This window comes from Lycorma delicatula, chromosome 8 (assembly GCF_047948215.1).
Source record: "Lycorma delicatula isolate Av1 chromosome 8, ASM4794821v1, whole genome shotgun sequence".
Classification (NCBI taxonomy): Eukaryota; Metazoa; Arthropoda; class Insecta; order Hemiptera; family Fulgoridae; genus Lycorma; species Lycorma delicatula.
In genome coordinates this window covers 121929600-121949974 of record NC_134462.1, presented here as the reverse complement: position 1 = coordinate 121949974, position 20375 = coordinate 121929600, and the positions used below count along the sequence as shown (strand labels likewise).

At 31.0% G+C, this 20375-nt stretch overlaps 1 protein-coding gene across 2 annotated transcripts in view; it reads right to left on the bottom strand.

Annotated features, from left to right (window-relative positions):
- Nucleotides 1-20375, bottom strand: part of LOC142328897 (ABC transporter G family member 23-like) — a 95569-nt gene that overhangs the window by 49278 nt on the left and 25916 nt on the right. For both annotated transcript variants that reach the window (XM_075373036.1, XM_075373037.1), the window contains exons 4-6: nt 13610-13764; nt 6834-6941; nt 3979-4072 (exon numbers count right to left, since the gene is read on the bottom strand). In XM_075373036.1, coding sequence (XP_075229151.1) covers nt 3979-4072; nt 6834-6941; nt 13610-13764 — 357 coding nt within the window. The remainder of the gene's footprint in view (nt 1-3978; nt 4073-6833; nt 6942-13609; nt 13765-20375) is intronic.

Sequence of the window (20375 nt, the reverse complement as noted above, 5' to 3'; positions counted from 1 at the left end):
TTACCATTTGTAAGAGATAACATGTATGTATGTATAATTGTCTGGAAATTTCAGAGAAAAAAGTACAATTTTTGATGAAAACTTTTTAGTATTTTTAATGTACACTCCCCCTTAAAACTATTTAGCTGCCTTAATAATGATGGGTGTGAACATGCATTTATAAAGTGTACAAACATGAGCAATTTACAGGTTCCAACATTATGTGTACGTGCTCCTTGTAGTTTGATCTGCTTGCATAATATTCGCTGTGAGAGAATGCTCTTAGTAATATAATAGAGGTGTAAGAGATTGCAGAAAGTCAGTTTAGTTTCCAATGCAAAGTGTGCATCTGGTGCCTCTATTTAAGTTTTTAAAGCATAGTTTCATTGAAGATAACAAGAATTGAGGTTTTGGTTTTTAATGTGTGATCAAACGGTGTAACTGTTTTTTTTGTTTTTTTTTTAGTTAGATTCTTATGCAAAATGGATAAATTTGTGAAGAAAACGAAATGAGCCAACAATATCCAGTGAATTGATTGGTAAAAAGACAACAGTGTACAATGACAGTTAATTAGTTATGGTTTTACCTCATTGGATGGAAAGCCACAGTGTGCTGTTTGCTTTCAAGTCCTTTTGAATGAAGACATAAAAATTAATTCGGCACTTGGAAACTAAATATCTGGATCATAAAAGCAAACCTTTGGAATTTTTTGAAAGAAAATTACATTCTTTGAGAAATAAACAAGCTTCTATTTGTAAATCAAGCCATACTGATAAAAGTTTACTTGAAGCTTATTATCTCTACCATTAAGAATAGATAAGATATCCAAACCCCATAAAAAATCATAGAAAATACCATATTGTGTGCTGCAACTGATATGGTCAGTGCTTTAATAAGTGTGGAAGAAGCAGAAAAACGTTTTAAATATTTTGGTTTCTAATGACAGTATCAAGGTGAATTGAAAACATAGTTGCCAACGTTCGTGATCAGATAATTCAGCAAGTGAGTTCAAATAAATTTCTTAGTATTCGGTTTGATGAATCAACAGATGTGGCAAACATTTCTCAGTTCTTGTTTTGTGAGGTATGAATGTGATAGGGACAGATGAATCAAAGAATGTTCTGCAAATCAATACCTGGTCATCCAACAGGACAATGTCTTCTTGATGTTTTTTATGAAGCTACTAAAAACTATAACATAGATTGGACAAAATTTATTGCAGTATTAAGTGGTGATGCAAAGACAGTAACAGGAAAGAACAGTAGATTCCTGAAAAATTAAAAGATCGTCTTCTACCAAGGGCAGAATGGATGCACTGCTTCCTTCATAGCATGCTCTTGCCACAAAAAATATGTCAGAAAATCTGAAAAATTCTTTGTAAAGCTGTAAAAATGGTAAATTTTATTAAAAGTTGACCGTTACAGAATAGGCTGTTTGCTAAACTATGTGATGAAATGGGCAAAAAGAACAAAATCTGTTCTTTTCCATACAAAAGTCAGATTGTTATCGCAGGAGAAAGTGTTAACCCAGTTATTGGAATTGCAAGATGATTAATAATATTTTTCCTAGATAAACAAATGTTATTCTCATTGTTTTTACACAATAATGAATATATGTTGCCGTTAGCTTACTTAGTTGATGTATTTTTTTTTCATTTAGACGACTTTAATGTGAATTTACAAGAACTTGATGAAAAAATGTTATTAATGACAGAAGAAGTTTGTGCTTGATATTTGGATTATTTACCTTCAAAGCAAAAATTTTGATGTTTCCACTTACTTCCGATTATACTGAAAAAAATTTGATTGAAAAAGACCATATTATTCACCACAGTTTGGATAGCATGAAGATATTTTCATGAGCTAGAAATTCAGGTGGCAGAGAAATTCAGGAGATAAATTTCTTGAAGAGATGAATTTTGAAGAGATGAAATTTTTATGCCTTCATTCAAAAGGACTTGAAAGCAAACAGCACACTGTGGCTTTCCATCCAATGAGGTAAAACCATAACTAATTAACTGTCATTGTACACTGTTGTCTTTTTACCAATTCAATTTCTTGAAGAGATGATACTGAATCCAATTAGTGAAAATGTTGCAGTCGTTCGTCGAAGTGAATATGGAAATTTATTCACTCAAGCATTCAAAATATTAATCCCTTTCTCCATGTCTTACCTCTGTGAAAAGGGTTTTTGTCTATGGTTGCGCTAAAAACTAAATAAAAGTATTTTCTTTTATCACTTGAAGATAGTCTGTTTTTGTGCATTTCTAACATAGATCCGTGTATGGAGAAACTTTTAAATGAAAAACAAATGTAACAGTCTCATTAATTTATTTTCTTTACATGTGTACTTACGTGTGCCTTCTCTGCTTATTGAATATGTGGTTTCATATCACTTAACAATGTCCACAGAAATGCAGGTGGTATTCAGCTCTATAAGTAACATCTTTACTCCATGACCACTAGGATTTGATGTATAATGTACTTGATTACTCTGAGAAAAAGTAACTCTTGTACTTCAGGTGCTTTACTTATGTCACAGCCGTAAGAAAGACTAGCAGAGATATTGTTAAACAGCAGATTAATGGACTTCTTCTGTAGTGAAATGATGTCTTATAAATACACTGCTTCTACATACCGTGGGAAGTAATTAGTGTGGAAAAGATCTATTAATCTGGAGTGGTCTGTGGTGAAGTGTGTAATCTAAAAATATTTTTGAGTAAAAAAATATCAAATAAAAATATAGAAACAACCCCTGAGATTGGGACACACCAATTTCTATATTTGAGGCCACTGTTTTAACATTTCATAAATGTTATTAGTGGAATAACACATATTCATGAATGTCTCATTTTCTTATTCACTTATCTACTGTCCTGAATTGAATGAAGGATCATAACCTACATCTTGTTTTATCCTTTCGCTGTTGCTATATAACTTTCCACCTATACATCTTTCCTGATTATATCATCCTTTACTTTATTTCTTGATTTTCCTTTGTTCACTTCCATTTACTTTCCAGTTCAACACTTGCCTTTCAATGGTGTTTTTCCTTCAATCTTTCTCTTAACATCTCCAAATTATCTGAATCTTGTTCTTCCTATCCTACCCAACATACTTTCTGTATCGCTGATGGCCTTATTATTCTTCACATGATGTGTCTTTGTTTTGCCTGTCAAATGAGTACTTCTAAGTAATTTCATTTCCTTAGCTTATTTTCTTTTTTCCCATCTTTTTTTTAATCAAATTTCAGAATTAACATGTAGCATTACCTTGTGTAACACTTCTTAATATATTTTTTTTTTATTTCCTTGCTCCATTGTAGTGTTCAGTTATTTATTTCTTCATAAACATTTCATTCCTGTATTTAATGCCAGATTAATCTTTGTGAAGAATAAACAAAATTATAAGTTTTACTTTAAATCTTATTTAAAGATTAATAGTCAAGTATAGAAGCAAATTATGTTTAATAGTAAAATACTGCAAATGTAAATAAAAATTGAACTTAATTTGTACTTTTACTAATTTTAAATAATATCCTTTTACGTAGTGGAAGAACTGCATATTTAAAAAAAATTATTTTTATAATTTTTCAACCTAATTTACACTTGTATTGTTTATTTGATTTAAATTATTTTAGGCCTAATGTATTTCTACATCACAAATTGTCACATTTTCTAACAGTGTAATGTAATTTATGGATAGCCCCTTAAAGTAATTTAAAAAGCTACTGACACTTTTTGTGCTGTATGGTGTTGGGTTTAGAAATTCCTAATACTACTACTATTGAATGCTGCAGAATTGATGAGCAAAATTACAATTATTAAAGATAATAAACATTTACAGTTCAATTTATATACATTCTGTATACAGCATATATTCTGATATACAGTAGGACATATTAAGTTAAATTCAGCTATAACTTTGCTAATTCAGAAAAAATACTTTCCCACTTATATTTTAATGTATATTTTTTATAAGGTGTTTATTTTATACTTACATAATGTGCTTGTTTTGCTTCTTCTATGTAATGTGTTGTTATAATTATAGTTTTATTTAGTTGGCTAGTTATTTTTATTAAGTAATCCCAGATACTGAAAGAAAAAAGTTAAATAAAAAAAAAAAACATTGTTTAGAATAGTTTTGCAATTTAAAAAAAAAATATGCTACTGTTCTTACATTTGTATGTCAGATTTGAAACTAATGTTATCATAGATTGGTTAAGTGTAACATACAGCTGGTGAATGGTATTCAGACTATCTTTATATAATGCTGTAGATAACTAATTTCCTTTACCATTAGTTTAAAGTACAACTAAATTATTATTGTGGTACACATACCTTTGATGTTAATTACCAAATTCTTCTTTTAATAATTGTTACACTGTGTATAGCTGTTACAACTTACACCTGTAGTACTGTATTGTTAAATGTAATTAAACTTTTTAAATGTATATATGTGTAAGTATTAAATGGGATTAGGGATCTATCTATTTTAAGTGCTCAGCTACAGATTAATTTTCTGTACAGCTTTCTGATAGGTAACAAGTATAAAGTTATGGACTTGTAATACAAACTTACAAAAGTATTAAAAACACAGTACCTGTAAATATTTTGTTACATTTAGCTGGTTCCAGTGTGGCAAACTTTAGTGGAAATATTGGACTCAAAGATAATGAAAAGATTGAATGAGAAAGAGGTAGCTTATCCACAGAGGGACTGTATATCAAACCAAACAGTCTCATTCAAAGAAGTGCTTTATGTTCCGCTGTGACAGAAGACATCCATCTGCCCCTGATCCTGCAGGTGATCAGATAGGAGTGGCACAGAACTCATCAAAGAATTGGTTAGTTCAAATATATGTTGTAACTAATTGTTTTTCCTGCAGATACTAAAGAGACACCTGAGAACAGTCTCAGTTTTCTGTTAGGGAAAGTATATCCCATCGATAGAATTGTTTGTATGAAAAGTATCCAGGTGAACTATAAACCATTCAACCAGACCATCACCCTGTGGGATCAAAAAGGGAGGATAATATATATGTATACACACAGCACACATGCAAATGCACATATGCAAGGGTTATTCAGAAATTAAAAACACAGTTTTATTAATCAATGTCACTTATTTTCACTTTTCAAAATAATCTCCAGCAATATTAATACACTTGTCAATTTCTGAATCAGCTTATTTATGCCTGTTACAAAAAAATCTTTGTCTTTATGTTGGAGCTAGTGTAGCAGATTTTCTTTGATGTCGTCCTTTCCATTAAATTTCTTACAACTTAGCACCTCCTTGAGTAGACCGAACAAGTGGAAATCCGTTGGGGCTAAGAAAGGATTGTAGGGATGGGGTAATAATACCCAATGCAATTTGTTTATGGTTTCTCGAGTTACCTGAGCTGAGTAAGGTCGGGTGTTATTGTGAAGCAGAATGATGTCTTTGCACTGTGATCCAGGACGTATTTTTCAACACTGCTGGCTTCACTTTGTTGATAAGCATGTAATAGTAATATGCACTGTTTATTATTTGCTGATCTTCTTCTAGAAAATTGAGTCTATGCAAGTTTCAAATGCTGGAGTTGAAACTTCATCTTGTATGTCTATCGTCAGTCATTAAAGTTCAATTGCTATTAAATTTTTCTACCCATTTGTAAAATTTTCTATGATTCATACAACTTTATCTATATTTCATGGTCATATGAGAGTTAACTGGTTTTGTACTTTCAGAAAGCAAAAAGTGAATCACCGCATGCTGTTCAACAAATTTGCAAAGTTTAAGAGGACTAACCATCGTAAAATGAGATTTTGTGATTCCAAGCAAAACAATTTTATTCAAATACCTGATCAAAAGTCATCACAGGGTCACCAACTTACTGTTATAAAAGTATCATAACCGTCTTACCAACTGTTTTGTCTATACAAATACTTGTGCCTTTAATTGAATGATGACTTATATACTAAATATTTTCTGAAAGGAGCCAGTAAATCTTAAAAATAATTATTGAAAATGATTGTGAGTGTTTAATTTTGCACATACAGTAAAAAGGAATTACCATCAAAGACCTGCATGTATCCCCCATGCACCTTAATTCATTACTGATTTAAGGTACTTCTATGGTCTTAGATAGTTGTAAGCTAAAGTGTAATCAAAAAAGTGTAATCAAAAGTGGTCTTCTTTTAAGTGTTCCTCTACATTCCTTTTCTTACCCTCCATTCCTTTTTCATGAAAATCATGTTGTTGCTGTCCTGGCCTATACTGCCATTTTCTATTAACCTACAAAGTAGCGACTTTGTTGAGAATCAGTAGTATGGATTTGTTCTGGGATTATTATTTTATATCCAGGAGTTGTGCAAACAAACTAGTAGTTGAGGAATCTAAAAGATTAGACGTAGTTTCTTATGACTTTTAAAATGGAAACCTAGAGTACAGCTTTAAAAACGAACAGTAAGGCAATAAGGTAATAAATCATGAAGCAGTTAGAATGCATAGTTAGGTTAACTTATAAGCTTAAGCAGACACTTGCCTAGTTGCACTTATAAATTTACTGAAAGCAAAAGGAATTTATTAAATATTTGATTAGAAATTAAATTAAAAGAAAGGCATTACTCATGTTTGATAGAATGATTTAAAAATTTAAGTTAAGACACTTTTATTCACTATACTTATAACCTTTTAAAGTTTTAATTTTTAATTTACAATACACCTTATGAATTATTTGTTTTATAAATTTGTAACTTAGATAATGAATAGCCAGAGAGCTTTCTTCCTTTATTTATTAGAGCATGCACATGCTAAGAACATAAAAATTAAACTTTACAAATTGCAATTTTTGAAAATAAAATATTGTACTTACTGATGACTTAAAACAGGGTCTAATCCTACTGTTGGTTCATCCAATAATAATAATTTAGGGTCGTGAAGAAGAGCAACAGCAAATGAAACTCTTCTCTGTTGACCACCACTGTAAAAGTAATTACATGAAATGTTATAGTTGTAATCTGTATTGCATTAAAAATAATAAATTAATTTTGTAAAATTTGCTGTTTATGAATTCTATTATCAAAGAGATCAAATTAATAATTATTATTATTATTATGCACAATCAGATTTTTCTGCAGTTATAGTTGATGTATATTGTCACATGTTTGCGGCTCGATCAGGATATTGCGAGATTAACAATTTAAGAATGTTTATATAATTATAATTTATTAGTTCCAGAACATAAATAAAATAAGACAAATCTAATAATAATAATAATAATAATAATGACAACAGTAGTAATAATAATAAACAACAATAATAAATCGATTGTAATCGCAACTGCAATAATAATAAACAATGATTACATACAAAATTAGAATTTAGTAAGATCAGAATTGTAAGTAAGATCAGAATTTATTTACAGAATTAAAAACCAGAATTCAGTCCCACTGACAAAAGACATTGTCATGACTGCTAATATTTACACCTTTACAACTGGTGTTGTATTACTATTAAGATAAGATTAGACTAAAATTCTTTTGCTGCAAGTACATTTACTGTTCACAAATAAAACTACCTGTAGTTTATGAATGAATCGAATACTTTATCCCTTTCACTAATTTTCTAACAGTAACTCATTAGACAACTTCCTATATTCATGTACTATCTACATCAGAATGTTTGTGACATCACGTCAAACACACCCGCACCCTGCAGATAACAACGTCTTATAATCACATTGCCCTCGCCTCTTCAAAACTTGCTTAATAACACCTTTCATAATACTCGCTTCATCAAAAACTGAACTCAACTCATCTTTTCTGGAGTAATCATACTCCTATCCTCTTTACCTGCAGAAGCAGATCCAAGTTGAAGCGTGAGAATGATCTTCAGAGACACTTCTCATACATTCCTACCCTGGTCCGGTATTTCTTCTTATGGAACATCTGTGGTAGGTGTGTTGTAGAAGCCACCGGGTTCGTCTAGTGGTGAACGCGTCTTCCCAAATCAGCTGATTTGGAAGTCGAGAGTTCCAGCGTTCAAGTCCTAGTAAAGCCAGCTATTTTTACACGGATTTGAATACTACATCGTGGATACCGGTGTTCTTTGGTGGTTGGGTTTCAATTAACCACACATCTCGGGTATGGTCGAACTGAAAATGTACAAGACTACACTTCATTCACACTCATACATATCATCCTCATTCATCCTCTGAAGTATTATCTAAACGGTAGTTACCGGAGACTAAGCAGGAAAAAAAGAAAAAGGTGTGTTGTTGAGCAGCATTACAAAGAACAATTGTTAAATGGAGCTGTTAGCCTTAGAAAAAGGATTGCTTTTAGTCCTCTTCTGGATTCTGCCCATTATTATATTTTCTGCTACTTTATTCTTAATTGAAAAGAGTTCTTTACTCAGGTCTGTTATACCGGTCTGTTATAATATAATAACATTTCAGTACAATCACAATTTGTTGACTGATTGAATATTGTTTTGCTGTATGTGCGATATTTTAATTTCATGTTTTTATTCTAGATATCCTTTATATTTCTCCCTTTATGGTACACCATTTAACACAATGAATGAGTTATTGAAATAATATCAAAAAGAAAAATTCTCAAGAGTTAGTTTACCAAGTATAAAAACATAAAACTAGATCAACATGTCAGTTGTTAGGTTATCATCAGTGTACAGTGGGAAAAAGTATAAATAATATAGTTTGTCCAGTTAGGGAGTTGGAATAGTTTATAAAGTGTTTTCACCTGAACTGTCTAAAGTGACATTAGTATCATTAATTAATTTACAGTTGATTCTACTTATTATTTTTTTTTATAGACTTTGGAGGACTGCTTGTTTTGTAGTGGTTCATTAGTATTAGTATTTTTATTTGTTGTCTATTATTTATTGTATTAAGGAGGAAGAAGGGATCAAAGATAAAGAAAAGAAGCGGTTGGTGGAAAAAAACAGTATTAATTGCAGTTGTTTACTATCTTGCCCAAGATATATATTTGCCTTTACTAATAATCTGTTGTTAACCAATTTAAATATACATTCTGTTTCAGATTTAAATTTTTTTTAATATAATTTTTGAGCAGATTCTTTTTTTGATATTATATCATTAATGTTCACTAAACTTCTATGTGAAAATATGTTATGATCAGTGTAAAAATCTTTAACTTTGTCTATTTTTTTACCCTTCTTTTAATATTAATTGGAATTAGATGATATTACATGTTGAAAATAATATAAATGTATATGCTTTAATAATACATTTAACAGTTTTATTGCCTAGTCATCTAAGTTATTCGATTCATCTTAAAAATAATAATTTTATCATTTTGCTGATGAACTTGTATTGTCTGAGCTTTTCATCTGGAAGGTCGCAGGTGTAAATTCCATCATGGCTTTGACATTTTTTGTAAGCTGTATAATTTAAATATGCTGTAGTCCTGTTTAAATTAATCATATTAAAACATAAAGATTATCTCTGCTTTTTATGGGTATTTGATATATTTTTTTTAAAATTATGCAATATTATTCATATATATAAATGCTAAGTATTTTGAAAAAATACTTAGAATTGCTGTTAATAAATAATCTTTATTCTGATCAAAATATAAAAATAGAGCACTATATATTATATAGATCATGCCAATAAAAGATATAAATATAAAAACAAATTATAAGATAAAAAATTGATGTGTTTAAAGATCATATTAATTGTTTAAATACAAATGTGTATAGTAGTGTTAAGGAAGTACATTAAATGTAAAACGTTACTACAAAATAATTCACAACTGAATGATTGAAAATTATTTTGAGCACGTACTTTGAGTACATACGTTCACAATGAACAGGATGCAAATAAATAGTGCTTGTTATATTTATTTTTATTATTTATATTGTAACAGAATCAAGGTAACGATTTTCTTCCAATTAAGAAGAAAGAAAGAAAGATAATAATGAAAAGAAGAATCCAGAAGGACATAAAAGGGATTTCTTTGTCAGACCAACAATCTGTTTAACAATTTGTTCTTAGTAATTCAGACAGTGGCACCTCTAAAAGCTGTTGTTTGACCAGAAGGGTTACCTGACCGTAAGAATTTACAGAAAAATGTAAGGGCGTGGATGATGAAAATTGTTCTGTGAGGATGTGTTTGGTGTAGTCATGATAACAATGAATAGTTTTGCTAGCCCGAGTTTGATGTGGTTGCTGTGACGGCGAAATCAGTACGCGTGTGGTAACAACGAGTAAAAAGTACATCACAAGCATTCTAGCGTGGATAGTGGGTGAATGCAGAAAGTTGTTCGGTGAGTTATTGGTAAACAGTAGTGAAAGTGACAGTATTCTACTCATTCATAAACTGTTGGATGTTAACTGTAAAAGCAATAATATTTGCAGAGAACTGAACTGTATGAACTTTAGACTTTTCTAGTGTTATCTTGCTATTAATACAATATCAGATACTAGCGGTCATTAAAAAGGTTTTAGTAAATTAACTTGCATCCTGGTTTTTATTCTGGAATAATTTAGTTGCTTTTTAATAAATTTTGTCCTTTTTATTTGAATTACTATCTTGTATGTTATATATACGTATTATCATTATTATTATTGTAACTGTTATTTTTATTATTCATTTTGTTTTACGTCTCTTGAGTAATAAATTTATTTATAAAAAGTCTTTAATCTCTTAGGCTCTCAATATCCTGGTCAAACTACAAATGCACAATATTAATTTATATTTATTTTCCCATAGAATCCTTTGATTTTTATATTCATAAAATGGCAGTTCTTTTCTACTTTCCGCTTGCTTTACTTTTACTATTTAAACTATTTTGTGTGTTAATTAATCTTTTTTTTTTTTGTCAAACCTGTTTCATATTTGCTTAATGTTGGGATTGGGGACTTCTCCGAAGATGCTTTAGAATAGTATAACTGTGGTAATACTCAAATCTGTCAACATTTGCATGCTTATGTAAGCTGACATATCACTAAGTATTTACAGATAGTTTATAAGTATATGATAGTTTATTTGTTTTGAAAATGAATGAAAATAAAGAAGAAATTTGATAAATTTTGACATTTTATTACAATAAAGGAAAAAGTACAACTCAGGCTGCTAAAAACATTTATGACTTTTATGGACACGATGCAGTATCAGTATGTGTGGCACATAGCTGGCTCAGGTGTCTTCATTCTAAAAATTTTGATATCGGTGATGCATCTTGCTCTATCAGCCTATGACTGAAAAAGTTTACGAAATCGTTTAAAAAATTGAGCCAGACTGACACAATAGCAGTCATGATATCAGTTAATGAGCTAAAAATTCACAGAGTTTTAAACTGTTTGAAGAAGGCTGCGTAAAAAATAACTCGATGTTCGGGTGCAGTATGATTTAACAATGAAAGATTTAATGGATCGAATTTCCTTCTGCGAATCGTTGCTAAAATGGAACATGGCAAATTCGCTAAAACGGTTCGTATATTACGGGCTACGAAGAACGGATCACGTTCAACAATAATGTACAGAAAAGATCGTGATCGAAGCAAAGTGAAGATCTCCCAGCTGTAACAAAGCCATGATTGACATCAAGAAAGGTGATGCTGTGTGTGTGATAGGATTGGAAAGGAATTGTTCACTATGAACTGGTGTCACCTGGTCAAACAATTTACTTTAACCTATACCGTCAATAACTGGAAAGATAAAGTAATTGAGATAAAGCTACCAGAATTATTCAATAGGAAAAGTGTCATCTTCTATCATGTAAACACAGATCCCACACATCCTTGGTGACCCGTCGAAAATTGAGAAAGATTGGCTGGGAACAAATCCATCCACTGTATAGTTCTAATTCTGCATAGTCAAGCCACTGTTTGTTTCAGTCACTGCAGAACTTAATGGTATAAAGTTAGCTTCAAAAGAGGCTTGTGAAAATCACTTATCATAGTTTTCCGTCCAGAAGTCATTTATGCAGGATTATTATTATACATATGTGGTTTAATAATTTTTTTTTATATTCGCCTACTTTTTTTGTAAACTAAGTCTGAAAGCTGTTTTTCTTCTCTAGGACAAAGAGCACAATTCAATATAATTTCACGTACTTGTAGAGTATAATTTTTTTTAACTGTTTGTAATATGTAAATATTATGCTTCTTTTTAAAATAAAATGTTGTACATTTTATTTTGAAAGCTTTCATAGACATTCCTATTCTAGTTTTTCTACCTATTACCTATAATTATTTTCCAGTTTCCAAGTTATCCAGATATTTAAACTGTTCTATTTTTAAATTCCTTCATTACCTACCACATAAATAGTTTTTTCCTTTGGTTCAAAATCTATTTGTTTTTTTTTTTTTTCATTGATTTTAGTCCAATTTATATTACCTGGATTACCTGGACTGGATATCAGCATGGCTGTAGTTTACAGTTGTTTATGGCTTATTTAGTCTCCCAGTTAAGCAGATTTTTTGTATCCTATTATAGTTGATTGTTATTTAAGACCTTCTAGTTTGGTTTACTTCTTGTTTGCTCAATGTAGATATTCTTTGTAATTTGCTCGTAAGCTCGTGACAAATTTTATCCTTTTTTTGAGCTGTAAAAGTTGATTCTTTAAATGGGAGCAATAAGAGAGTCATATGCAGTGTTAAAATTGAAAATGGCAACAGAGATACTTCATGACTTACTTTTAATTTGTTTCATTTCCAGTGATACTAGAATGAGAAAAGATCCATTCTAGTGAAATATGTTTATTACGTTTCTGCAGTATGTTTATCGCTTGTTGGTTGTCCTTCAAAACTTAGTTTATGAATGATATATGTGAGGTTGAATTTCTGCATTAAGGTATGTTATACGGCTGTTATTTTTGAAAATTACGGGTGCGATTCAGGACATTCAGAAGTACATCTGAAGTGATTTAGATTTTAAAATTGGTTTTCTTATTTCTGCTTTTAGAGAAGTTTTGTGCTGTGATTTTACCGTGCCAAAAGTGAAAGCAAAAAATTCTATTTCTAATTCAAAAAATTTGAATTTGTACTTAATAGTTTTCGCTCATAATGTGTGACCGTGTTGTTCAGGAACTATCTGATAATTTAACACATACATCGGGCGGCATATTGTTGTGCGGCTGCCTTACCGCGCTATTAACTATCCTGAAAATATCTTATGCTAACTGTATACTACATAAGTATACGGAGCTATACGAGATGTTTTCGGAAAGGAATGACCATCTAACTGTTCCTTCCGTCCGATCAGTCTCATTTCTCTCGCATGCAATGTGCACAGCTATAAGCCGCCAGCTTTACAAAGTGTATTTTCCTGATTTTATCTCAACTGCAGCATAGTAATAAATATGAAATTTTATGTAAATTGAGTATCAGCTGTCATAAATCTAAATTAAATTGCTGCAAGTTATTTCGTCATTACAAAAATACTAGAGCGTCGTTGCTTGTTTATGCGTTAATCCTTTATATAGTAAATATCATAATCATTTAATATTTCAAAAGCAAACAGTTCTATGCTTATAAATAATGAAGACTGAAATTGTTCTACACATGTAAATTGGCCTCTATTATCTTGCTATCCAAGGTTGTCATTATTACAAAATGAAATTAAAGATATCAAATTTAAAAATCAAAAAAATAATAACTTACCTTAATTTACTAATTACAGTATTTATTGATGGTATTTCTAATAAAGTGGTTACTTCTTCTGTACGATTTTGTATATTTTTATCAGACATGTTATATATTTTTCCAAAGTAGTATAATATTTCTTTTGTTGTAAGTGATGGAGCTAAAGCGGTATCCTGTAAAATAAATAAAATTTTATAAAGCTGTTAAAGAAAATTAATTTTTTTATTATTTTTAGAACATTATTTTTATTATCAAATTTAAAAAACACGTAATTGGTTATCAAATGATATTCTCCAAAATTTGAATAAAATAGAATGTTATTAACTTAAAACACCTAGGTATTACACCATCTTTTGATACTGCTGCCAAGCTTCATATCGGCGAACGCAACGCTAGCAGCTCAGATGTCAGCGAGCGGGAGTACAGTATACATGCGTGCCTGCACAAATCCCACCTAGTAGCTGATCGCGCAGCTCTCCCACCGCAGCGGTGCTGCGTCTCCGCACTCGGAGGCTGCAATAAAAGAGCGAATATTTAATTCGTCGTCGATCACCGCCTGGAGAAGAAGCAGAATAAGAAGAAGTTCCCTGGCCGGCTCAACGTGGAACCTCCCGGCGGATGGCAACATCCCCGCCGGAGCCGCAGGTCTGGCCGGCCCGCTGAGGGACGCTACCTTCCCGTCCCAGTTCGCCGGACCTCAATCGCTCTGGCTGGCGAGCCCAGCAACAGGAGCCGGCCCAGCGTGCGACCGCTCTGGAGAACCGCTTCGATCCCGCCAGCGGAAGATGACCGACGTCGACTCGACACTGCGGGGCTCTGGGGCCCACCACACCGTATTGGGAACCCATTTGCCGCTGGGGAGAAGCTCGGTGTGATTACAATGGACAAGCCGCAACTTCCTAACTACAGCCGAGTCGACATCACCGGAGACCAGCTTTCCGACCCAACAGCCCTTCTCAGAGCTACCTCACAAAACGCACAAACGGCCATTTTCAAGGCCACCACCATAAAAACCTCAAACAGCCCTTTACAGGGCTACCACAAGCTTTTAAACCGCCACGTGCCATTGCAGCCGCCATTCAGCGACTATATACATATATATATATATACAAAGTATATACTAGCTGGCCCTTCTAGCCAGAACCTGAACCCTCAGGGCTCAGATCAGTGTTATTAGCATTGTTCAGCCAATTTTATTCAGAACGTTTTTTCAGTTCTTCAGTTAGTAGATGTAGGTAGTCATATGTATGTATCTATTCATTTACATTTGATACATATATGCACGTAGACACACATGCATGCTGAATTGGTAAGAGTGCATGTGCACACTTATTAGTAAACCCCCATATGATTGTTTGGATAGTGTCAATAAATTCTCTGTTAAGTTTAAATAATATAAAAGCATAAGTATGATAAAAACAGGTAGTAGTTATTGCATTACTGTACATACATACTTTGTTACTGCATCTTATGTAAAAAACAAATTAACGGGTGATTTCACTCTTAGCAGCTGCCCCTACTTGCTCATCCTACTCTAATCAATTCTCTTAGCTAGAATAATAGCGAAGAAGTTGCCATCAAATTATATAATATTTTCCTAGTGTTTATAATTATTCACTCATACCTTCACAAGGAAGACGTGCATCTGAACACTATTTAATAACAATTTTAATAAAACTTAAATAAATTTAATAATAATAAAATCATTTTCATATTAGTTTAATTCAAATATTAAGGAAGTATTTAATGCGTGTTACTACCAGTATGATGATAAGAATAATTAACTTACATTAAAAGATTAAAACACGCAAAAAATAAATAAAAATAATAAAGTACGATTAAAAGATACAAGCAACGCATATCCAATGCTTTGAGATGATTTTTGCACAGTTAAAATCAGGAGGAAAAAATATTAGAACAATGAAATAAAAAAGATTTCAAACATAGTACTTTCAAGTAGGTTAACAAATAACTAATTTTATTTATATTTTTTTTACGATTAATTATTTGAATGCGGCAGTGAAATTAGATTTAAATTATCGGTGTTATTACAAAATTGTTCAATATGCAAAATACAATAAATACAAATTATCAGACATTAAGCAGAAATTAAATAATTTAATAAAATAACTTTGTTCTCATATTTGTAAATAAAATAGTTCTAATGGATTGTTACAATGATTGATAACTCTACAATGGTAATAAATGCACTTGGCTGATAAGACAGTTATAAACAATGAAAATAACAGGACTCTCATTGCTCATTAATTTATTTTAACTTGTAAAATATACCATTTATATCAAATAAAGCATTATTATCATGTGTTTATAGTCAACCAAAAAACAATGTATGTAATAAAAAGGAAAAATAAATGCGGGAATACAACAGAATTATAGTGAAACAGAATATAGTTTTTATAACTGAAAGCAAAATCAGTATGTATCTACATGAATTTTGAATTAAAAGTATAAATTGTGATATTTCATAGACATAGTTTGTACCAAGCTGCGAAATAAAAAACTAAAAAGCAATGATTGTGGGGTTACTTGGAAATACAAACATTCCCCATTTTAATCCATTCCCCACTTAATATTTATTTTTACATGTATTTTAGCACTTATGATACAATAAAAACTTTATATGATTTTATTGAGTAGCCATTTTTATAATAATTTTATTCATTTGTACAAGTTCCTTAGTAGTAGCGCAATCTTTTAATACAGGAATTTTATTTTATATCTGGAAATTATTTTTTGATGATTTATTTATTTATTATATATTTAGAGCAACTGGACTTGATTACAGTACACCATTCACTTTACAATGCTTAAAAAAATAAAACATAAACTTTATTAGTGATTAATACCAATATTCAAAATTATTTACAAATTACGTAATGATTAAATATCCTTATAATTTATACATTTAGAACTGTGCTGTTTTAAAATGTAGAAAATATCTGATGAGGACACCACATGAGTTCCTTGTACACCTGTTAAATTACATATACACATTTTTAAAAGTACATAAAATGTTATTTCACTAATAACTTTAAAAATTTTTTTCATATTTTTTTTATTGTTATTATTGAATTACTATTTATTGTAAAATTTTTTTACAATCAGAGGTTAATAATTATTAATAAATCAATATATTTAAATTAAAAAAAAAAGGAAAATGAAAAACAAGAAAATGTTGCAAACAGATTAAGAACGAAAAGATTAAGAGAAGATGATAAATATAAAGAGGAAGAAAATATTAAGACCAAGGAAAGAATAAAAAGATTAAGAGAGGATGATGAATATAAAGAGAGAGAAAATTTGAAAATTAGAGACGTGTACATAAATTAAGATCAGAAGAATTATATCAAACCAAAATGCGATTAAATGATTGGCAACAGAAAACAAATAAACGAATTGATGATCAACCCTGACTTAGAGAGAATATTGTCCGACAATATCAGAGGAGTAATGAACTAAAAGATAAGAATTTTTTGCAATTTATCAAAGATTGGACATGTATGCCTCAATGCATATGCTGTTCTTCTGAGGGTCTATTTTTCAGTCACTCTGTAGTTAACTTTAATGTAGATAAAATTAAACAGAAATTCCAGAATAATTAAATAAGATTAAACTAGAAATCCAAAAATAACATGATAATAAATTATAATTTTCAATTAATATTAAATAATCAGATGTTTCATCAAATCTGTTACATATACACATATGTAATAATGGCTATTAAATAACATATACATATTTTTCAAAGTAGATAAATTTTTATTTCACTAATTACTTCTGATTTTTTTTTCATATTTTTTATTTTATTGCTATTACTGAATAATTATTTATTGTAAATTGTTTTTACAATCACAGGTTAATAATTACTAATAAATTAATATATTTAAATTAAAAAAAAGAAAAGGAGATGAAGTGTGATTCAAACCGTTGTGCCTTTCCTTATAAGATCGAAATATTTCATTTGGCTATAACTCTGGAACCAATGAAAATAAGTACCACTTATGATATGTGATTGAAAAGCTCTCAATGAGGGCTTATTTTTGCAGTTAAGAAAAAGTCCAAAATCCAAATTTGTTTGAATTTTGGGCTTTTTTGGACACTTTTGATTCAGTTGATTGCAATCAAAAGGGGGGTGCACAACTAGATGTTACAATAGTCCTAAATCCAAAATTTCAACATACTATGGCTAGTTGTTTTTGAGTTATGTGAGATACATATGTACGTACAGACGCCACGCGCATACTAGTCAAAATGGATTCGGGTATGGTCTGAAAACCAACATTTTTCTCAATCACAATACTTTTTTACTTTGTACAGGGAAGTAAAAATCCACACAGTAGATAGTAACATAATTTTATCATGATAAAAGCATTTTATTTACTTATATATATCTGTTTGTCATATAAAAACTATTCAGCAGTTACAAGGTAATATATATCTTATGAATACTGCCGGCCTCTGTGGTGCAAGTGGTAGCATCTCGGCCTTTCATCCGGCGGCCCCAGGTTCAATTACTATCAGGCACAGCATTTTCATATGCAACATAATTACCACTGCCATTTCATCTCAATCCTCTGAAGCAATACATAATGGTGGTCCCAGAGGCAAAAAAAGTGGCAATTTAAAGTTACAGTAGTCAACACAAAATTTGTATCTAACTTGTAACACAACATTTCTCACTGTAATTTGGGTGTTGATTTCATATATGCTATTGAAATTGTGTTACTACCTATAGGTTTTACATAATTCATAAATTTGTAAAATTTTTTTATGATGAACTCATTTTGACCAACTACTGGTTACAATTAAGAATAATTTCTGTATTTTTACTTTTAAAGGATATGCATATGTGCTTAGTAAATACAGTGTGTATGTATACACACACACACACACACTGTATCATGAGAAGTAGACATGTATATACATGTCTGTATGATGACATCGTGATATCATCATCATCATCATGACATCAAACAGAACAACAATCTATTGTTGCCTGTTACTTCACTTGTCTACACTGTATGTTGTGTTTTACAATTATTAGTGTTTGCAATATTCTCATCGATTCTTTCTAATACAAAAATGATTTTTCTTGTTTTTATTGGCAACAACATGGCTTCTGGAAAAGTTCATGGACATCAAATCATCCAGACAATTTTTGTTACGTCCATGGTAAATTTACAGCTAATTCTCAACGAAAGACTATTTCTGAATTGATAAATCAGCTTATAAATTTTATTTTGATTGTGCAGTTAGGGATCAAGATAAAATCCAGGCACCTCATGTTATTTGCATATCAGGCTCAGTAACCCTTAACTGAATGGTTGAAGGGGAAACAATGAACCATGCCATTTGTTGTACCAATGATTTGGTGTGAACCTAATGATCTCTTATCCTGCTACTTTTGTATGGCAAATATATTTGGATTTTCATTCAAAAATAGAAAGTTCATAAACTATGCAGATGTATCCTCAGCACTAAAGCAGGTTTTACATGGAGAGGGTACCTGTACCACCATCTAATCCGACATTGCTAGAAAAACAATCTGAAAATGAAGCAGATGATGTAGAGGAAGAATGCTTTCCTATATCCTATGAGAAATCTCCTCATTTAATTCAGCAACATGAACTTAATGATTTAGATCACAAATCAAATTTATCAAAGCAGCAAGCTGAACTTCTGGGGTCTAAACAGTGGAATCTTTTAGTGGGGAAAAAAGTTACTGCATTTAGAACATAAAATAAAACTATTTCAACTTATTTTGCTATGAAAAATTCATAGTGTGTTTTTACTGATATCAATGCCCCAATGAAAGAGCTTGAGAAAACACCATATTCCTGAAATTGGTGTCTTTTTATTGACACTTCTAAAGTTAGGATGATAGCAGTTTTATTTCATAATGGTAACAAAGTTTGCAGCGACCTTAAAGTTTTTAAAATACTTCTTGGTTTACAAGTGGATTTATGAAATACTGTGTTTTCTTTGATTTTAGGATAGTCCTGATACGAAAAGTCATTACCAACTAAAGAACTGACCATTATGGCAGAACTTTGTGGCTGGTGGAAAAAATGTAAAGCATTTATCATTAATTGAGAGTGATAAAATCATACTGCAGCCACTTCACGTAAAACTCAGACTCGTGAATAATTTTGTAAAAGCACTAGATAAAGATGAACCAGCATTTAAAAATAAGTTTTCCTAAATTGAGTGATGGTAAGCTCAAGGAGGGTATTTATTGGTCCACAAATCAAGAAACTGCTTAAGAATTAAACTTTTGACGATAAACTTAGCAAATATGAACTAGCTAGCTTTATGGAAGCCATTGAAAGATCTTGCTGATTTTTTAGGCAACATAAGATAATACATTTTTTGTTTGTTAATAAGCTGTTAGAAAACTACAAACGTGTAGGATGTCATTAAAAATTCATTTCCTACACTTCCACCTAGACTTTTTTCATGAAAATTTGGGCTCTTTCAGTGATGAGCGCAAGGAAAGCGTTTCATCAGGATATTCTGACCGTGGAGCATAGGTACTAAGGAAGATGGAATCCTGGAATGATAGTGACTATTGTTGGGTGTTTGTTTAGAGAAAATGATCAAACCTCACACAAGCGAAAAATGTACTGTGTGTCTAGCAGTCTTGTCATTCTGCAGTGAATTATGAGAATGAAATAATTTAAAGTAACTACTCAAAGTGGCTTTGTGAAAAACCTTTGCTGAACCTGTCTGTAAGATTTGCACTGGTTACTTATACTTGGTTCCA